General features: G+C 39.8%; 1 protein-coding gene, 1 long non-coding RNA gene and 1 pseudogene across 3 annotated transcripts in view; 1 reads left to right on the top strand and 2 right to left on the bottom strand.

Annotated features, from left to right (window-relative positions):
• Positions 1–15,281, bottom strand: part of mdga1 (MAM domain containing glycosylphosphatidylinositol anchor 1) — a 316,682-nt gene that overhangs the window by 80,921 nt on the left and 220,480 nt on the right. For both annotated transcript variants that reach the window (XM_088334739.1, XM_088334738.1), the window contains exons 7-8: positions 9,790–10,059; positions 3,062–3,391 (exon numbers count right to left, since the gene is read on the bottom strand). In XM_088334739.1, the coding sequence (XP_088190865.1) occupies positions 3,062–3,391; positions 9,790–10,059 (600 nt within the window). The remainder of the gene's footprint in view (positions 1–3,061; positions 3,392–9,789; positions 10,060–15,281) is intronic.
• LOC148368036 (uncharacterized) lies at positions 1,097–10,080 on the top strand. Its single transcript, XR_015850363.1, has 4 exons — positions 1,097–1,516; positions 1,587–1,778; positions 3,265–3,417; positions 9,847–10,080. It is a non-coding gene; the product is annotated as an uncharacterized LOC148368036 (long non-coding RNA).
• Positions 14,843–15,011, bottom strand: LOC148368037 (U2 spliceosomal RNA; annotated as a pseudogene).

Here is a 15,281-nt window from a genome sequence, read left to right on the forward strand (position 1 = left end):
GACAAGAATTACAATGGCAGAGGAAAACAAAAAGACAATTATCTAAACAATGTGTGCACATCAAAATTTCATTTTTAAAGGGGGCAGGATAATTGGGCAGAGGTGTGTGGTGGTTGGACACACCTGTGCCCAGTTTAAGCCACAGTTGGGGCCCTCTGGTCATAGGAGGTGTGTCAGACCCCAACACACATATAAATACTGTATGCATTTGCAATTACAGCCTTATAGTCTGGAAATTATGCTACTTTTCTTGGTATTTTTTTACTTTTGTTTATTTTTTGTCTACTTTTCTTTTATTTATGTTTTCCCCTTTTTAAGTCATTTTTTTTGCAAAATGTCAGGTAATATATGGATGAACGTGACAAAACAATCTGCAGAGCTGTTTGGGTGCCGAAAGAGCCGAGCCGAAATAACCACTTCTCTTAAAAAGATGAAAACTTGCACAGCAACAGTGACGCGGACACGTAGGTAGGAAAGGTCATGTTGTTTCAACGAGCGGGCGATAATTTAAGTAAACCAAACTTGTCTCTTGACACTTAAATGTCTTAGTGATAAAACAAAAAAAATTATAATAATACTAACATATTTGTTTCTTTTTAAAAGAGAACTCTTACAACTCCCCAAAACCTGGGCAGTACGCGATTGCGCACACGAGCAGCATCGAGGGAAAATTGCACCCAAGGCTGTCACTGGGATAGGACTTAGTATGCAAGGAAGGAACAGTGATTAGCATGTTTGAGAGGGGAAGAGGTGAGCCTTGATATAAAAACCACAGATGGTCCCTGACAGTTAAACTTGAAAACGGACAGATGGCAAATAAAAAGGTACAAAAGAAACCGACGTTAACAAGGAACATTTTATTGAACAATCACGCCACTTTGATGCAGCACGGGAACCGTGAAACACAACGGCCGCTAAGTGCGCCGGGCGCGCTACCAGTGTGGCTGATTATGCAAGGAGTAAAGGACATACATGTTGGCATTTAGGAAAATGGGAAGAAAAAGGGTGCTTACAACAGATATGTAATTTCCCTCTCTTGTGTTGTTAATTTGCTTCAACACTGTCACAATTACAGGGACATCTCGCCACTTCGCACTTTGGTTATTGCTGGTTCACTCCTTTGCGGATTTTGATCAATGTATTGTGCATTGTGTTAGTCAGACAGCGCTCAAAGGGCGCTCCGTGTCTGGTGGACGTGACTGTCTGTGTTTGCGACTTTGATAGGCTGGTTTGACTATTTGTGTGCCAGGCTCTGATAGGCCAGTGTTAGCTGTCAGTCAAACAGCAGGCGGGTGCTGCCACTGTGAACAAACTAGGAGCAAAGCGACCGCTAGCCTTTAGCGGCTTTTTACATTAAAAATTAAATTTATTAATTAAATCGGACTCGAAGGAAAGTTCAAAGAGCGCAACGAAGTAGTGATCATCGGCAGGTGCTTCGTAGGATTATTATCTGGTTCCAGAAACGACTCGGGTGGCGACGAGGAGAAGGGAAGAGCGGTGCAGGCACTCTTAGTCGGTAATGTCATCATCTCAAGGTAAGTTTAACCATTTGGGGGCTTTTATGAAGGTGTGATTGTACGTTGCAGATTTTCCCTTTTTGCGGATGGTTCTGGTCCCCATTAACCGCAAAAAACAAGTGATCTCTGTGCTACAAATACAAGTTTGATGGGCACATTGAAACATGGAAGGCAACACATATATTTGTAAATGCCACCAACTAGCCACAACGGACTACGGACTTCATAAGTGGGAAATTGCATTTAAGCAATATGAATAAGGTACGCTTTCTACTTGATGAAAATGCATTTAATGATTCACATAACTTCAAAGATAACACAAAACTGCTGACCACGAAACTCACATTAAGTCAGATTTTTCGCCCCAAAATAAAAATAAAACATTAAACATAAAAAAGAAAGTCTTGTTATAGGGGGGTATGAGACCAGGTTTAGGTGCAAATCTAACATGTCTGCCATCTAGTGGTGATTGATTATTTTGCAAGTTAATACAGATTTTTTTTTTCTGTAAGATTTTTTTTCTACCAGTGCACCATAAAAATATAAATTTTAATACTGTATATCTATTATCATAATTTCAACAATACTTTGGGGGATATGTAAACAATAACATTCAACCATCTCTGCCAACTAGTGGTAACTATTTTGCAACTCAATACCACAAGTGCATAGATAGGCCTACAGATGTATTTTTTTCCCACCAGTATTTTTTGTGTATTTTTGTCTTTACAAGCGCATAATAATAAAAAGAAAATAAACACATTAACCAGCATTTAAAATATGTATAATATAATGCATACTGTCCTTTTAAATCAGTGGTCTTCAACCTTTTTTAAACTGAGACCTACTTTTTATTACTGAGTGGAACTAAGGGCTACCATTTTTATATTAATTTCTAAAAAAAAACCGTTTAGATATTTTTACTATGCTATCAACAGTTTGTAATTATTATAATCTCTGTGGGTTAGAAATCAAATTCACAACATAACCGCAATGACCATAAGTAATCCTGTGTGTGAGCTTATCAATTGTTCTTTCGGGGCGACCTGGTGCCCCCGGAACCATGCCCGAGACACTTACTTTGAATACATGAAAAATAAAAGACAAAACCAAATCGTAATGAGAGGAATGAAAATAAAACAAAATTTAACCCAACCCAAGTCACAATATAAACTCAAACAAATAAAATTAGGTTCCAAAAAGAACCTGTGACAGGGGACATACATGGCGTAGTAAACTTTATGTTTTGGGACAATTCTTATCACCTGCAATGCTGCACTGGCAGCCTGCACACTTTAGAGGTCTGCTTTGTGTTTTTGGCTGGTGTTGGTAGTGCAGGTAAAACAGGCCTCTTTACTTCCCTTATCAAAACAACATAAACGTTTGGAACTTTTTTGAAAAATAATAATCAACAACAAATAAAACACCTAATGTTCTAAACTCAACTTACACAAAGAAACGTGAAATACACATTAAAAAGAAATGAAAACACATGTTTACAGGCCCAAAATGATTATTAAAAAAGACAAAAAGAAAGTTCTTACCACTGTTTTGGGAGATGTTGACATCCACTCGCATCTCTGGCACGCTGCTGCCTGGGAAGTTAGCCACACAGCTATAAGTGGCCAAGTCTCGGAATTTCATGTCAACAATCTCCAGGCTGCTGGTGCCGGGCGCCATGTCGGGATCGCTGCGCAGCAGGATTAGGCTGTCTGTGTTGAAGACCAAAGCCCCGTTCTTGTACCAGGTATAGTTGACCTTGTCCTGAGGGGTGGCATCCACGTGACACGACAGCTTGAGGTCTCGACCCATCTGGATGCTCTCGCTGTCCTTGTTGGAATCCGGGGTAATCTGGAAAGTCATGTTGCTCATACCTGGGCCGACAACAAGGAGAAAGCTGGTTTGTATTTTTTGGACCATAAATATACAAAGTTGGCCAGAAATTTGAAAGTGACCAATTTGACATATTTCAGTGACTGGTGACATAGTACAGACTTGTATTTGCTTCTCAACAGTTAAGGGGTTAAAGTTGCAGTGTATAAAATGTAGCAAAAATGTAGCGCCAGTGTAGCGGAAGTGAAGATCGGAAAGTCTCCAGGAATCGCTAAAGTTCCATCAGAACTCATATGAAATAATGCTAAGCAAACTATAAACATCTTGACAACCAGTAGCCATATGCATGAACAAAATTGCTAGAAATTACACTACCAAAGAGAGGATACCTTTAACTATGCTCCAACTAGAGAACCATCAATCTCATTAGCCATGCTAGTAAAATGATGCTACTGAACAGACTAAAACCACAGCCTGAAAATATCTTTACCGAAAAACAGGCAGGTTTCAGGGAGGTAAGGACCACAGAACATATTTTTAATATGCACATCCTATGTGAGAAGTTTCATCAGCACCAGAGAAACCTCCATCACGTTTCTGATTTAAAGAAGGTGTTTGATAGTATGGCAAGCCACTTTGTGGGCCACCATGCGGAAATACAACACGGGCCAGAAACTAGTTCATTGAATAATTGTATGCTAATGCCTACAGTCCGGTACTTATCAATGGTACCATTGGAGGGTGCTTTTGAACCACAGTCGGCATGAGACAAGGCTGCACTCTTTCCCCAACTTTATTCAACATCTTGCTGGAGAGGATCATGTCCGAAGCTCTGGAGCAAAATGAAGGTACAGTCAGTATTTTGGGACACAACGTCACCAAGCTCCGTTTTGCTGATGATATTTCCAGATTGGCAGGAGACGAACAAGAACTCAGATCTCATCAATCGCCTGGACAAAGCATCAAGCCAATATGGGATGTAAATCAGAGCAGAAAACAACATAAGTAATGACCAACATTCCCCAAGTTATTACCACAAACATCACCATCAACCACAGAGAGCTAGAACCTGTCACCAAATTTAAATATCTTGGAACTGTCGTATCAGAAAAGGGGCCAGGACCAGAAATCATGGACAGGATAGATCAAACATTTATCCTGACATTGTGATTATTTAATTTTTAATATTTTATTATTTTTATTATGTATTTATCCTGGAATGCCCTGTGTAGTCGCATTTTTAAAAATGTTCAATCCATTATTAATGATGACAATGAAGAAAATTATAATGATAACAAATACAATTCTAATTTACATTAAGAGTATTCACATTGTAAGATTGGATTATTGATCGAATTGGCGTCTCAGAACAAGTTATTAAAACAATTATGATTTTGACAATAAAAAAAGATGAATACTCCATGTTTAAGTTACAGATACAGACACAAATTAACCAATGTTCAAAACTATTAACATGCATGAGTAATGTCTGTGATATATTAATGATAATTAGATTTTAAAAACAAATACACTGGAATTAATTAAAATTTCAAGAATATTGTGTAAAATAAATGGCAAAAGAATGTAGGGCAAAATGGCTCCAGGCGCATGGATGATGCAAAATGACTCAAGGCCACAGAAAAGAAGGAAAAACCTTATTAAAGGAGAAAGTGTGCGAGGGGAAGAAGGAAAACGCAGAAAATAAAAGGAGCCCCCTGCCAGAATGTCGCTACGAGAGAAGAACAAAATCATCGACAAAGAGTAACTCTCACTGTGTCACATTTAATTTTCACTTCCAAAAGCTACACATTCCCCACCAGATTTGAAAACTGAATACAAAACAGTGACGTATTTCCCCTTTAAAGAGATGGAAAAGCAGCCAACAGCTTGGCAAGTTTGATTTCAACATCTTTAAACCTTGTTTGGAGGAGAAAGCGCTGATCCATCGTCATGCCTCACATGTCAGCACAGTCATATAAACGTAAAAATGTATTGGAAGTAAATTCCGGACTGTAGGCTGCTACATTTTTGTTACATTTTATACATTGCAACATTAACCCCTTAACTGTTGAGAAGCAAATACCTGTCTGTACTACGTCACCAGTCACTGAAATATGTCATGCCACATATCATTGGAAAGCTTAAACCAGGGGTCGGGAACCTATGGCTCGCGAGCCATATATGGCTCTTTCTATGAGTATCTGTGGCTCAGAGACCAATTTGATTGCATGCAAAATTTCTCCATATTGTTCAAAATCGGAGTTGTCTATCCTATTCAGGTACAAGTAAAGCCAAACCAAAGCTAAATTAACAAGTAACACTTAGCAGTATATATAGGGCACGTTTTTCACTACGATTTACAGTCAAGGTGTCACACAAAAAAAGGGGGAAAAAAACTCGTTTTGGCTGTACAACGCTAAAGAATCCTTTATTTAAAAGTTCACTATATAATCTGTGTTCAGTGTTCAGATACTTTATAATGAATCCACAGAACTGTAAATACGCCAAAACACCAGAAGAGAACTTAGTCATTTGATTGGGTGAGTGGGAGGGATGGGTGGAGCTATGCAAAAAGTACAAGCATTCCCTCCCATCTCTCGCCAAAGGTAAGCACATAAGGCTCCCTATTCTCAGAATGTTGTGACGTTTTTACAAAATAAATGCTTGGATCTGGTTTTGAAACCAATATGTATGAAAAAAAAGGTCAAAAGGAGTTTAACCGATCTTGAGTAATTGCAAGAAAGACACGTTTAAAGTGGTCTGTTTGTTGAACTTGGGACAGGGGCTCTGGCATTATTCTCTTTTCATAATTTTTATCAAATCATCAAAAATAAATGTGCTGAAGACTAAGCTTTTGTCTGGGGCGCCGGTTTAGCAATTTAGTAAATTTGTCTCATAATATATGGTGTGGCTCTTTCCCAAAATAAAATTAATATTATTTGCTTTTATGGCTCTTTGAGTCAAAAAGGTTCCCGACCCCTGACTTAAACTATCAATCCATGCATCCATCCATCTATCCATTATCTGCACCGCTTATCCTCAGTAGGTTCGCGGGGGTGCTGGAGCTATCTTCGGGCAGTGGGCAATGTACACCCTGAACTGGTTGACAACCAGTCTCAGGGCACACAGAGACAGACAATTCGCTCGCACATTCACACCTAGGGACAATTTGGACCGGCCAATTAACCTCACATGCATGTCTTTGGAATGTGGGAGGAAACCAGAGTGCCCAGAGGAAACTGTTGGGATTCAAAATATGATGAGCATTTTAAAATACTGTATACTCATCTAAAAAACATGACGGTCGGTCGAAAACAAGATACCTAAAAAACTATAAGGTTGGCGTAGCTCACCAATGACATGCCCTGGTAGTCAGCTCAAGACATGATTCACCGCAGACATAGTCCTGTTACATCCACAGGAGTCCAGTAAATCCAATAGTGTAAAGTATTCACTCCAAAACATACAAAAATGCTGACAGGTTAAAAAAATATTCTGCCTAAAAGCATTTCTACATCGTTAAACATTCCTTGGTGCTTCAGCCTAAAAGGGCCTGTATTGATAAAACGGACATCGCCTTCTTTAGCTTCAGATATTATTAGCCAGTGGTGACCGATTCAAATAACGAGTGTCACATTTTTTATTCAATGAAATTCCCAACAAAAATGTATACAAATTCATGCTGTGTATGCAAATCAATGCTGAAAAAAACATGAACTTAGTTGCGCATTGTTAACTCATACTTAATAGAGGAATTATTATCCTTTTAAAATCAACTGGCCAGACTTTGGACATGCCTGACTTAGCCCAAGATGAACCAGACACAGAGCTCACCACACGTCACTGCACTGACCATATGTTAAACATGCGTCTCAGTGTGTAATTCCAACACGCATGAATGCTCAATATATTGCGTATTACGCTCTTTTTGACTCCGTTCACGCTCATGCACATACTTGCGCCTAATGTGTGTGTGTCTCATTTGCTGCCTTGTCACCTGTGTTGGTGCGATGATGCGTTCAGGCCCATTAGGTTTACAGGAAAAAGCCATCCAGCGTGCGTCGATTATGGTGTTAGTTAACGGGCGAGATTCTTACTAATTGCTTTCAGTCCGCTCCAACTAATTGGAGTGAATAAAGATGATTAAAGGGACTAAAAATAGCTGCAAGAGAGAAGAGATAGAATGCTGCTGTCTAAACGCAGGTGGGGGCTGGTTTTGAGGAATCCGACAAAAGCTTTTACTAATTGTGACCCCAGACCTAGTTTAACACGTACAGCCCGTTATTCACTTGTACAGGAAATGGGTCACATGAGGTCAAAATAGAATGGACCTATGGCTAAGCCCCGCCCTCAAATGTGATGAGACAATCACATTACGCATAGAAGACTCCATACACAAGTCCGTCAGTTTTTGTTTTTTGTGTGTGATTTTTCCTTAAATTTTAAACTTTAAATTGTCAAACGGTGTGATTAGGATACATGCAAATTCGACACAAGGTATCCTGAGAGGCTGGGCTATGGGGGATACTTTTTACCTGATATAGCCACGTCTAAATCGAGACATGTGTCTGCTTTTGATAAAGTGACGTGTCGACCACAGCACCAACTCAACGTGGATAAAGTGAAGGATGTCTGCATGTGTTCTAAGGTAAGTCAACATGGTATTTGAGGCAACATATATAAAGTTATTTGTATTGTTAAGATTTCTAATATTAGGCCGACACTAGCTAACGTTAGCTCTTTGCTGCATTGTACATCGTGTGTGTATATATACCGTATTTTCCGCACTATATGGCGCACCATGTTATAAGGCGCACCTTCAATGAATGATATATTTTAAAACTTATGCCATACATAAGACGCACCCCATTATAAGGCGCTATAAGTGCATGCTGGTTTAAGATCAGGTAATTGTGCAATTTTGTAATTGTAATCCTGTGCAGTCCTTCGAGACATTTTTGGGATTAAGGGCTATTTACGGTAAATAAATGTGACGACTTGACTACAGTAGAGAATGTAGTTACTTTATGCAACCTCTAGATGTTGCCACGCTCAAGGGAATGTCAACAAAATATTCAAAAAGGTCAAACTTTATTAACAAACAAGCTTTCCACAACTCCATTCACTCCCAAAATAAATAAACAGCCGTTTTATTATTTTCTCTGAGGTAAAGCATTTTCGTGACACATCTTTGACATCTTTGAACAACATCGACATATCATTTTATTTTTTGTCCATTTAGTCAACACGCAAAGAAAATAACGTCTGATACTGTTATTTTAAATGAAACGTTAGTGCAATCGCAATAAAGTGACACTCGTAATGTGCAAAAACAACGAGTGCAAAGCAATAACATAATAACTGTAAAATGTAAAACGTAAACACACAAAAGAAAAACAAAGATCACTCTATAAGCTCCTCATCGACGAATCCCTCGAATTCTTCTTCTGCTGTGTTCGAATTGACCATATCTCAGTGAATGGGCCATCCAACACGTCCGGTGTTTTTGTGCCAGCGCTGTTGCCTTCATACGTATAGTTATCGTACTGACACTTCTGCTTGCCGCTCTTTGTTGAACAACCCACTGTTCAAGTGTCTCCTCTAACTCTGGCCATCTTGCTTTATTGCCACGGAAACTTTGTTGAGTTTTCCTTACTTGGCGGAGCTTATCTTCATCCTTTCTCCACTTCCGTACCATCGATTCATTTAAGTTTAACTCTCTCGCTGCCGCTCTATTGCCGTGTTGTGCTGCGTGACTGATCGCTTTGAGTTTAAACTCGGCGTTGTACGCGTGTCTCTTAACAGGAGCCATTTTCTTATACAAATGCACGTATGAAAGAGAATCTCGCTCTCTCTCTCTCTCTCGCTCTCTCTCTCTCTCAAACGTGACATTCTGAATAATTCTGCGTTTGTTTAAGGTAAATTGTGCTTTACATCTTCACCAGTCATAACCCTGGATTCAGACAAATACTGTATTTGTTGAATATGAATTAAGCAGTTTAATGGGGTAGCCATTTTGCCACTTAGTAAACAAATACAACACGAGCCCCGGCAACTACCAATCGTTTAATATTTCCCAGTATGCACAGCGCGAAAAATGGAGTCGGCGGCTGTTTCTCGTAGTTGCGAGACCTTGCGAATTTAATATTGAGCCATATATAAGGCGCACTGTGTTATAAGGCGCATGGTCAGCTTTTGAAAAAAAATAAGACTTTTAGGTGCGCCTTATAGTGCGGAAAATACGGTATATATATATATATATATATATATATATATATATATATATATATGTATGTGTATGTGTGTCCCCTGCCCACTGCCCGATGATTGCACCCCCGCGACCCTACTCAGGATAAGCGGCGTAGCTAATGAGATGATATATATATATATATATATATATAATTCACCATAATAAATAAATGCTCCTCATAGTACTTACTCCTGACGATGACGTTGATGTTCTTACGGGCGGGGTTCCCGACATTGTTGACAGCAGTGCAGTTGTAAAAACCAGAGTCCGTCGGCGTGACGCCCCTCAGGATCAGCTGAGCACCGCGGACTTTAGCGTTAAGCGGAAGTGGACCGGGGTACCGCGACCAAGTCACGGTGGGTGCAGGAAAACCTGCAGTCACTTCGCAGGTAATGATCACATCCTGCCCGGGATCCGCCACCACTGTGTCGTTGACCGACAGCCGGACCATCGGCGGAGCTGGGAAGTGATGCAATCAGAGATTGGAATGTTAGTTTGGATTCACACTTCATATATGATGAATGATTTGATGATGAAATCTGAAGAAATGAAAACCTTAATGGGTTTACCTTAAATTATCAATATATGAAAAGGTGTTTCTTACTTTTATTGCATTATGGTTGCAGCACAAGTATCGATTTAACTCTACAGTATATCGCTTCGATTTTTGGGTCAAACCGCTGTTATGCGTATTCGCATATTCTGCAAGTCCACTTCAGCTCTTGTGCTGCCACAAATGATTCTTTTTAAAGTTGCTTTATTAAGTAATCGGTTCACCAGCTAGCCAAACCACATTTTAGTCGCAATGCATTGAAATACAGAATAATTGTTTGAAGCTTCAATGTATAATATTCGACCACTAGATGGCACTGTGTTGTCTGGTAGAGTGAGGGCCAGTGACACATGGCAGATAGTGGCAGGATACAGTAAGAACTTGGCGCTGATCTAAGGAAATATTCCACGGTAAAAAAGAAATACACATTTCTCGACCTGCGATTTTTAATAAAACTTGTTATGATAGTTCATGTATTTTTCCTGGTTTCAAAATCAAAGTTTTTTTTTCCCACTGGATCGAAGTTTTTTTGTACCACTAGGAGGCACTTAATATTACACACTGTCTCTTCAAAGTAATATTTCAGCAGACAAAAGGAGACTACAGAATGGGTTTAAAGCAGATTTTAGAGTTTTTAGCAGCAAGGGAAAACATAATCCTCCTTATAGTATTGAAGCAATCTATTCCTCTGAAAGGTTTTTATCTTAGTAAATCCACTCAACCAATCATGTTCAGTGCACCGCAATAGGCAAATTTTAAAAGTGGAACAAACAAAAGCCTACAAAGATGTGGGTCAAAGATATGGGTCACATGTTAATTTGGTTTGGGTTATGTAGTAGTTGTACTTCTTGGCATGTGAATTTCCCTTAGGGGATGAATAAAGTATCTATCTATCTATCTATCTATCTATATAGATACAAGCAGTAGTAGTAGAATTCCATAAATGAAAAATTAATACAATTCAAAGGACTCAAACATTTGAACCTGCTATGTTTTACTACACTGGGTCTTTAAACAATAAAACGGTGCCCAAAGATATAAAATGATGCATTTTAGACACAAAGGTAAAATAATTACACCTACACTTTTTGTCCTTAGGGGCCGGTCACACAGACATTTGCGGCTGAATCACGGCCAGAAATTTCTGCCTTTGAGGCGGACGCTATTGGACGCATTGAAATCGCCATTCAGACGAGATACAGCAGTGCTTAACACGAGGTCGGAAATTCGCGCGCGGGTGGCAGCTTTCGCGCTGCTCAATTCTTCAGAGCGCGGGTACACAGCCTTTCACGAGCGTATTGAGGCTGCTTCACGGCCAGAAATTTCTGGCCGTGAAGCAGATGCCGTTGGGCGCTGTCGGACGTTTAGAGACCGCCATATAGACGAGATAGAGCAGTGCTTTACTCGCGGTCGGAAATTTTCACGTGGTTGGCCGCGTTCAAAACTTTTGAGCTGCTCACGTGGTCAACACAAGGTAATGACGCAGAAATGACGCGGAACGACGTGCTCTGGCCACGGCCAGGGCGTGGTTACGCATGGCTAGGACGGGAAATTTCAGCGGGTAATCGTGGGTGGAGCATGGTAATAGCGTGTTTTGCGCCTGTATCGCGGTGTTATTACGTGAACTTAGCGTGTTACGCGTGTGACAGTCAAACGCCTTTCTCCGCGTATATACAGCGCGATTTGCCGAGCACACTCAGTTGTGCTCGAGACGTCAAGGGGGTGAACATGGATCCCCGTCAGCGTAGTGACCTCGTCTTAATCCATTTTTATTTCTTGACATTTCTTTTCAAGATAATAAAATAAAAATGATGCCATAGCTTGAAATCTTGATCTTCACTGGACTGTGTCTTGAGCGGTTATGATTTCTACAGCCCGGTGTTACCCGAGAAATGCATCCCTGTCGAGATTCACATCCCCACTTTTACCTCGTTTTATCTCACTTTTAGGGAATGTAATGGCGAACATATAACCAAAACCACTTCGTCTTGCATTTGTTGGGAATGTAATACAACTTAAACCATTCCGTCTTCGTTTTTGTTGTGAACGTAATCGAACGGTAAATCCCCCCCTCCCTCGCGTAAACGCGCATTCTGCTGCTGCTCTGTTGCGTAGGAGTCGGATTTGGGCTTAACACTGGCTTGGGAGCTTTTATACCCGTGGTCCACACGAGAAAATGACGCAGAAATGACGCGATGAGGAAGCGGAACAGTCGCCGGCGTGTTTTGAGGGCATACCACCGATGAACAGCGGGTTGGCCAATTTTGCGCATTTTCCATCGCGGGCAACCACGGGCAAAAAAAAACCGCAAAATTTTAGCCGTGATTCAGCCGCAAATGTCTGTGTGACCGGCCCCTTACATCATGTTCAAGACCACAGAGGTAAAAAATGTAAAGTTTGTCAATAAATGTTAGGCTTCGGCCTTAAATTGTCTCAGTCTAAAGTCAACACAAATACATGTCTGACGGCCCATGATAAGGTATGGTTTACTTTATTTGCAAATTTATCATTTCACTTTCAGCAGCAGGTAGGCCAACAAAAAAAAAAACTATTTGGCTATTACGGCCCGTTGGCCCATACGACCCAACAGGTTTTTCCACCTGGCCCGCCAAACGAAAATGTTAAAAATATTATAATTTGTATAAAATCATTCACCAACATTGGCGGATATTGTAGTTGACAGGCATCACAGGAAATCTTGCATTTGGTCAAGTAACTCTGTTGACCAAAACTCAGACTTTGTCCGGGCTCACTGCCACCACATTTGTTGTGGCCGGCCACATTTGGCACACAGGTCATGTGTTTAATACATGTGCTGTAGTCTAGAGCAGTGTTTTTTAACCAAGCAACTAAATAATCTATTGTCGTACTCTGCGGTGGGAAATTATCAAATTGGTGTGCCTGTGCCGTCTAGCCAGCCATCTTTCATTTGGAATATATTTTACTAGATATGCATCGAGACTGACTGGTGGTCTCCCGCTGGATTTTTCGAAATGAAAGAAATTTACCATTGCTCAAAAAAGGTTAAAAAACACTGGTCTTAACCTCAAGTAAAAGGGAGCAATAATCCGATACAGTAAGGTCCTAGGAAAAAAAAACAACAACAACAAAGAGCAACTTGTATTACATGTTTTTGGAAGAAGATAATTAAAAAAGAGGGGCTTTCTAGGCTTGCTGTGTGAATCAATCCAACAAAAGTCGGGCAAGCTGTTTGTCGCTAATTTCAATGATATCTAAGCAGACGACAACACACCTGCAAATAGCCGAGTGCTCTTCTAAAGCATGAGTCAAGCACATTATCCTCAATTTAACACATGTTGATTTCACATGACTAATCAAACAAAACAAGGCAGCAAACATCCAGTGTGGATGCAAGTGCTATTTGCAAACTAAAGACGTGACCATTCAATCAATAGCCTAATCTGTTTACATACCACACGTCGTTTTGTCATTAATACATTCAGATGGTGGTGGAAGCACACTTGTAACAACTAACTTGATCAGTTTTTGCCACTTTGCATACAAAGATACAAATTGTAACTGTCACGCGTAAAACATGTTGCTCTGAAATCTGTTTTTGTTTAACCATTACCTACATCATGGGCAGAGGTGGGTACAGTAGCCCAAAATTTTACCTGAGTAAAAGTACTGTTACTTCAGAATAATATTGCTCAAGTCATCCAAATACTTGACTAAAAGTAAAAGTACTGAGTAACTATTGCAACGTCACAGTTATTTATTTTTCTTTCAAATCCACAAAAATACATTTAATTTCAAGGTAAATTCAAACATTTTTATTATATCTATGTTTATATGTGTGTGTGTGTGTGTGAGTGTGAGGCTAATGTTATAGGCACTGTACAGTAAAAAAAGCCTTCCGTTATACGTGTTTAATGTAAGAATATCTTTTAAAACAGTTAGCTCGAATCAAAGAGGCTGGATGGTTGAGGATAATAATAATACATCTTACTTCAAAGCAGCTTTCAGGACACCCAAGTTTGCTGTAAACCGGATATCAAAGAATAATGAAAGAAAAATAAAACAAGCAAGTAATAAATTCCAAATAAAACTAAAGTTAAAATTAGAATTTAGGAAACTGACCGCTACATGTTTCCTCAAGTTCAATGTTGAATTCTTGAATGCAGAAATCTCCGTTTGTTTAGGCAAGCAAAGGAGACGTTGCGTATTGTAGCCGGTGTTTCGCACCCTTTTTAAGGGGATCATGCTTTTTAAGTAAGACCAGGGGTGCTCCTCCTCTTCTGTGTTTTCACAGTCGGTATTGCTAAGCCACATTTTCCATTTTCCGTAAACAGAATTTCCCCCGCTGAAGTTTAACATGATCACATAACGAGGTTGCTACGTTTGATTGTTAAACATGGTAGAGGCTGGCGAGGTCTCAGTCATAAAACAGACGCGTACTTACCTGGAGGGCATATATTGAGTAACGAAATAATAACTTTAATGTTGCCTAATGTAGCGGAGTAAAAGTACAATTTTTTCTTCACAAATTAAAAGTAAAAGTATAGGGGGGGAGGTGATTTAAGGGTTATTGTTCTATTTTCTTTATTAATTATCCATTATCCGTTATCGGTCAGTTCATAATACGCTACAAAGCCAAGGAGCCGGGACACTTACTCTCAGCCAAAAGGCCGAGCTAAGGTCCTAGCATCAAAGCCTTGCTGCGGTCATTGTAAATGCACCGTTCCCGGAGGTACTGCAATACCGGGTCGATACGTGGAGAGGACAGAGCAAGCTCTTATTCCATCTCTGGATTGCAAAAATATCAGTGGTATTTAAAAATACTCCTAGAAGTAGAAAATTTGCCAAAACTTACTCAAGTAATCGTAACTGAGGTAATGTACTTCGTTACTACCTACCTCTGGTCATGGGTCAGGAACCTTTTTTGGCCCAAAGAGCAGTGATCTAATTAGTTGCCAACACTTTTAATAATTGTTTTGAGTCGATTTTATAGATTGGTTGTTGCAGCCCTATGTCATTTTAAGATAGAAACAATGCCAAAGAAGGTTGGCTACATGACGAAAATATAATATGCGTGTAAATAGATAAGCGATTCAAGGAAGGCAAGTGAAAGAATTACAGCTTCAATTTCCTAGGCACGCGCGGGTAA

The sequence above is a fragment of the Urocampus carinirostris genome, chromosome 4 (assembly GCF_059441175.1).
Source record: "Urocampus carinirostris isolate Australia breed hairy pipefish chromosome 4, RoL_Ucar_1.0, whole genome shotgun sequence".
Classification (NCBI taxonomy): domain Eukaryota; kingdom Metazoa; phylum Chordata; class Actinopteri; order Syngnathiformes; family Syngnathidae; genus Urocampus; species Urocampus carinirostris.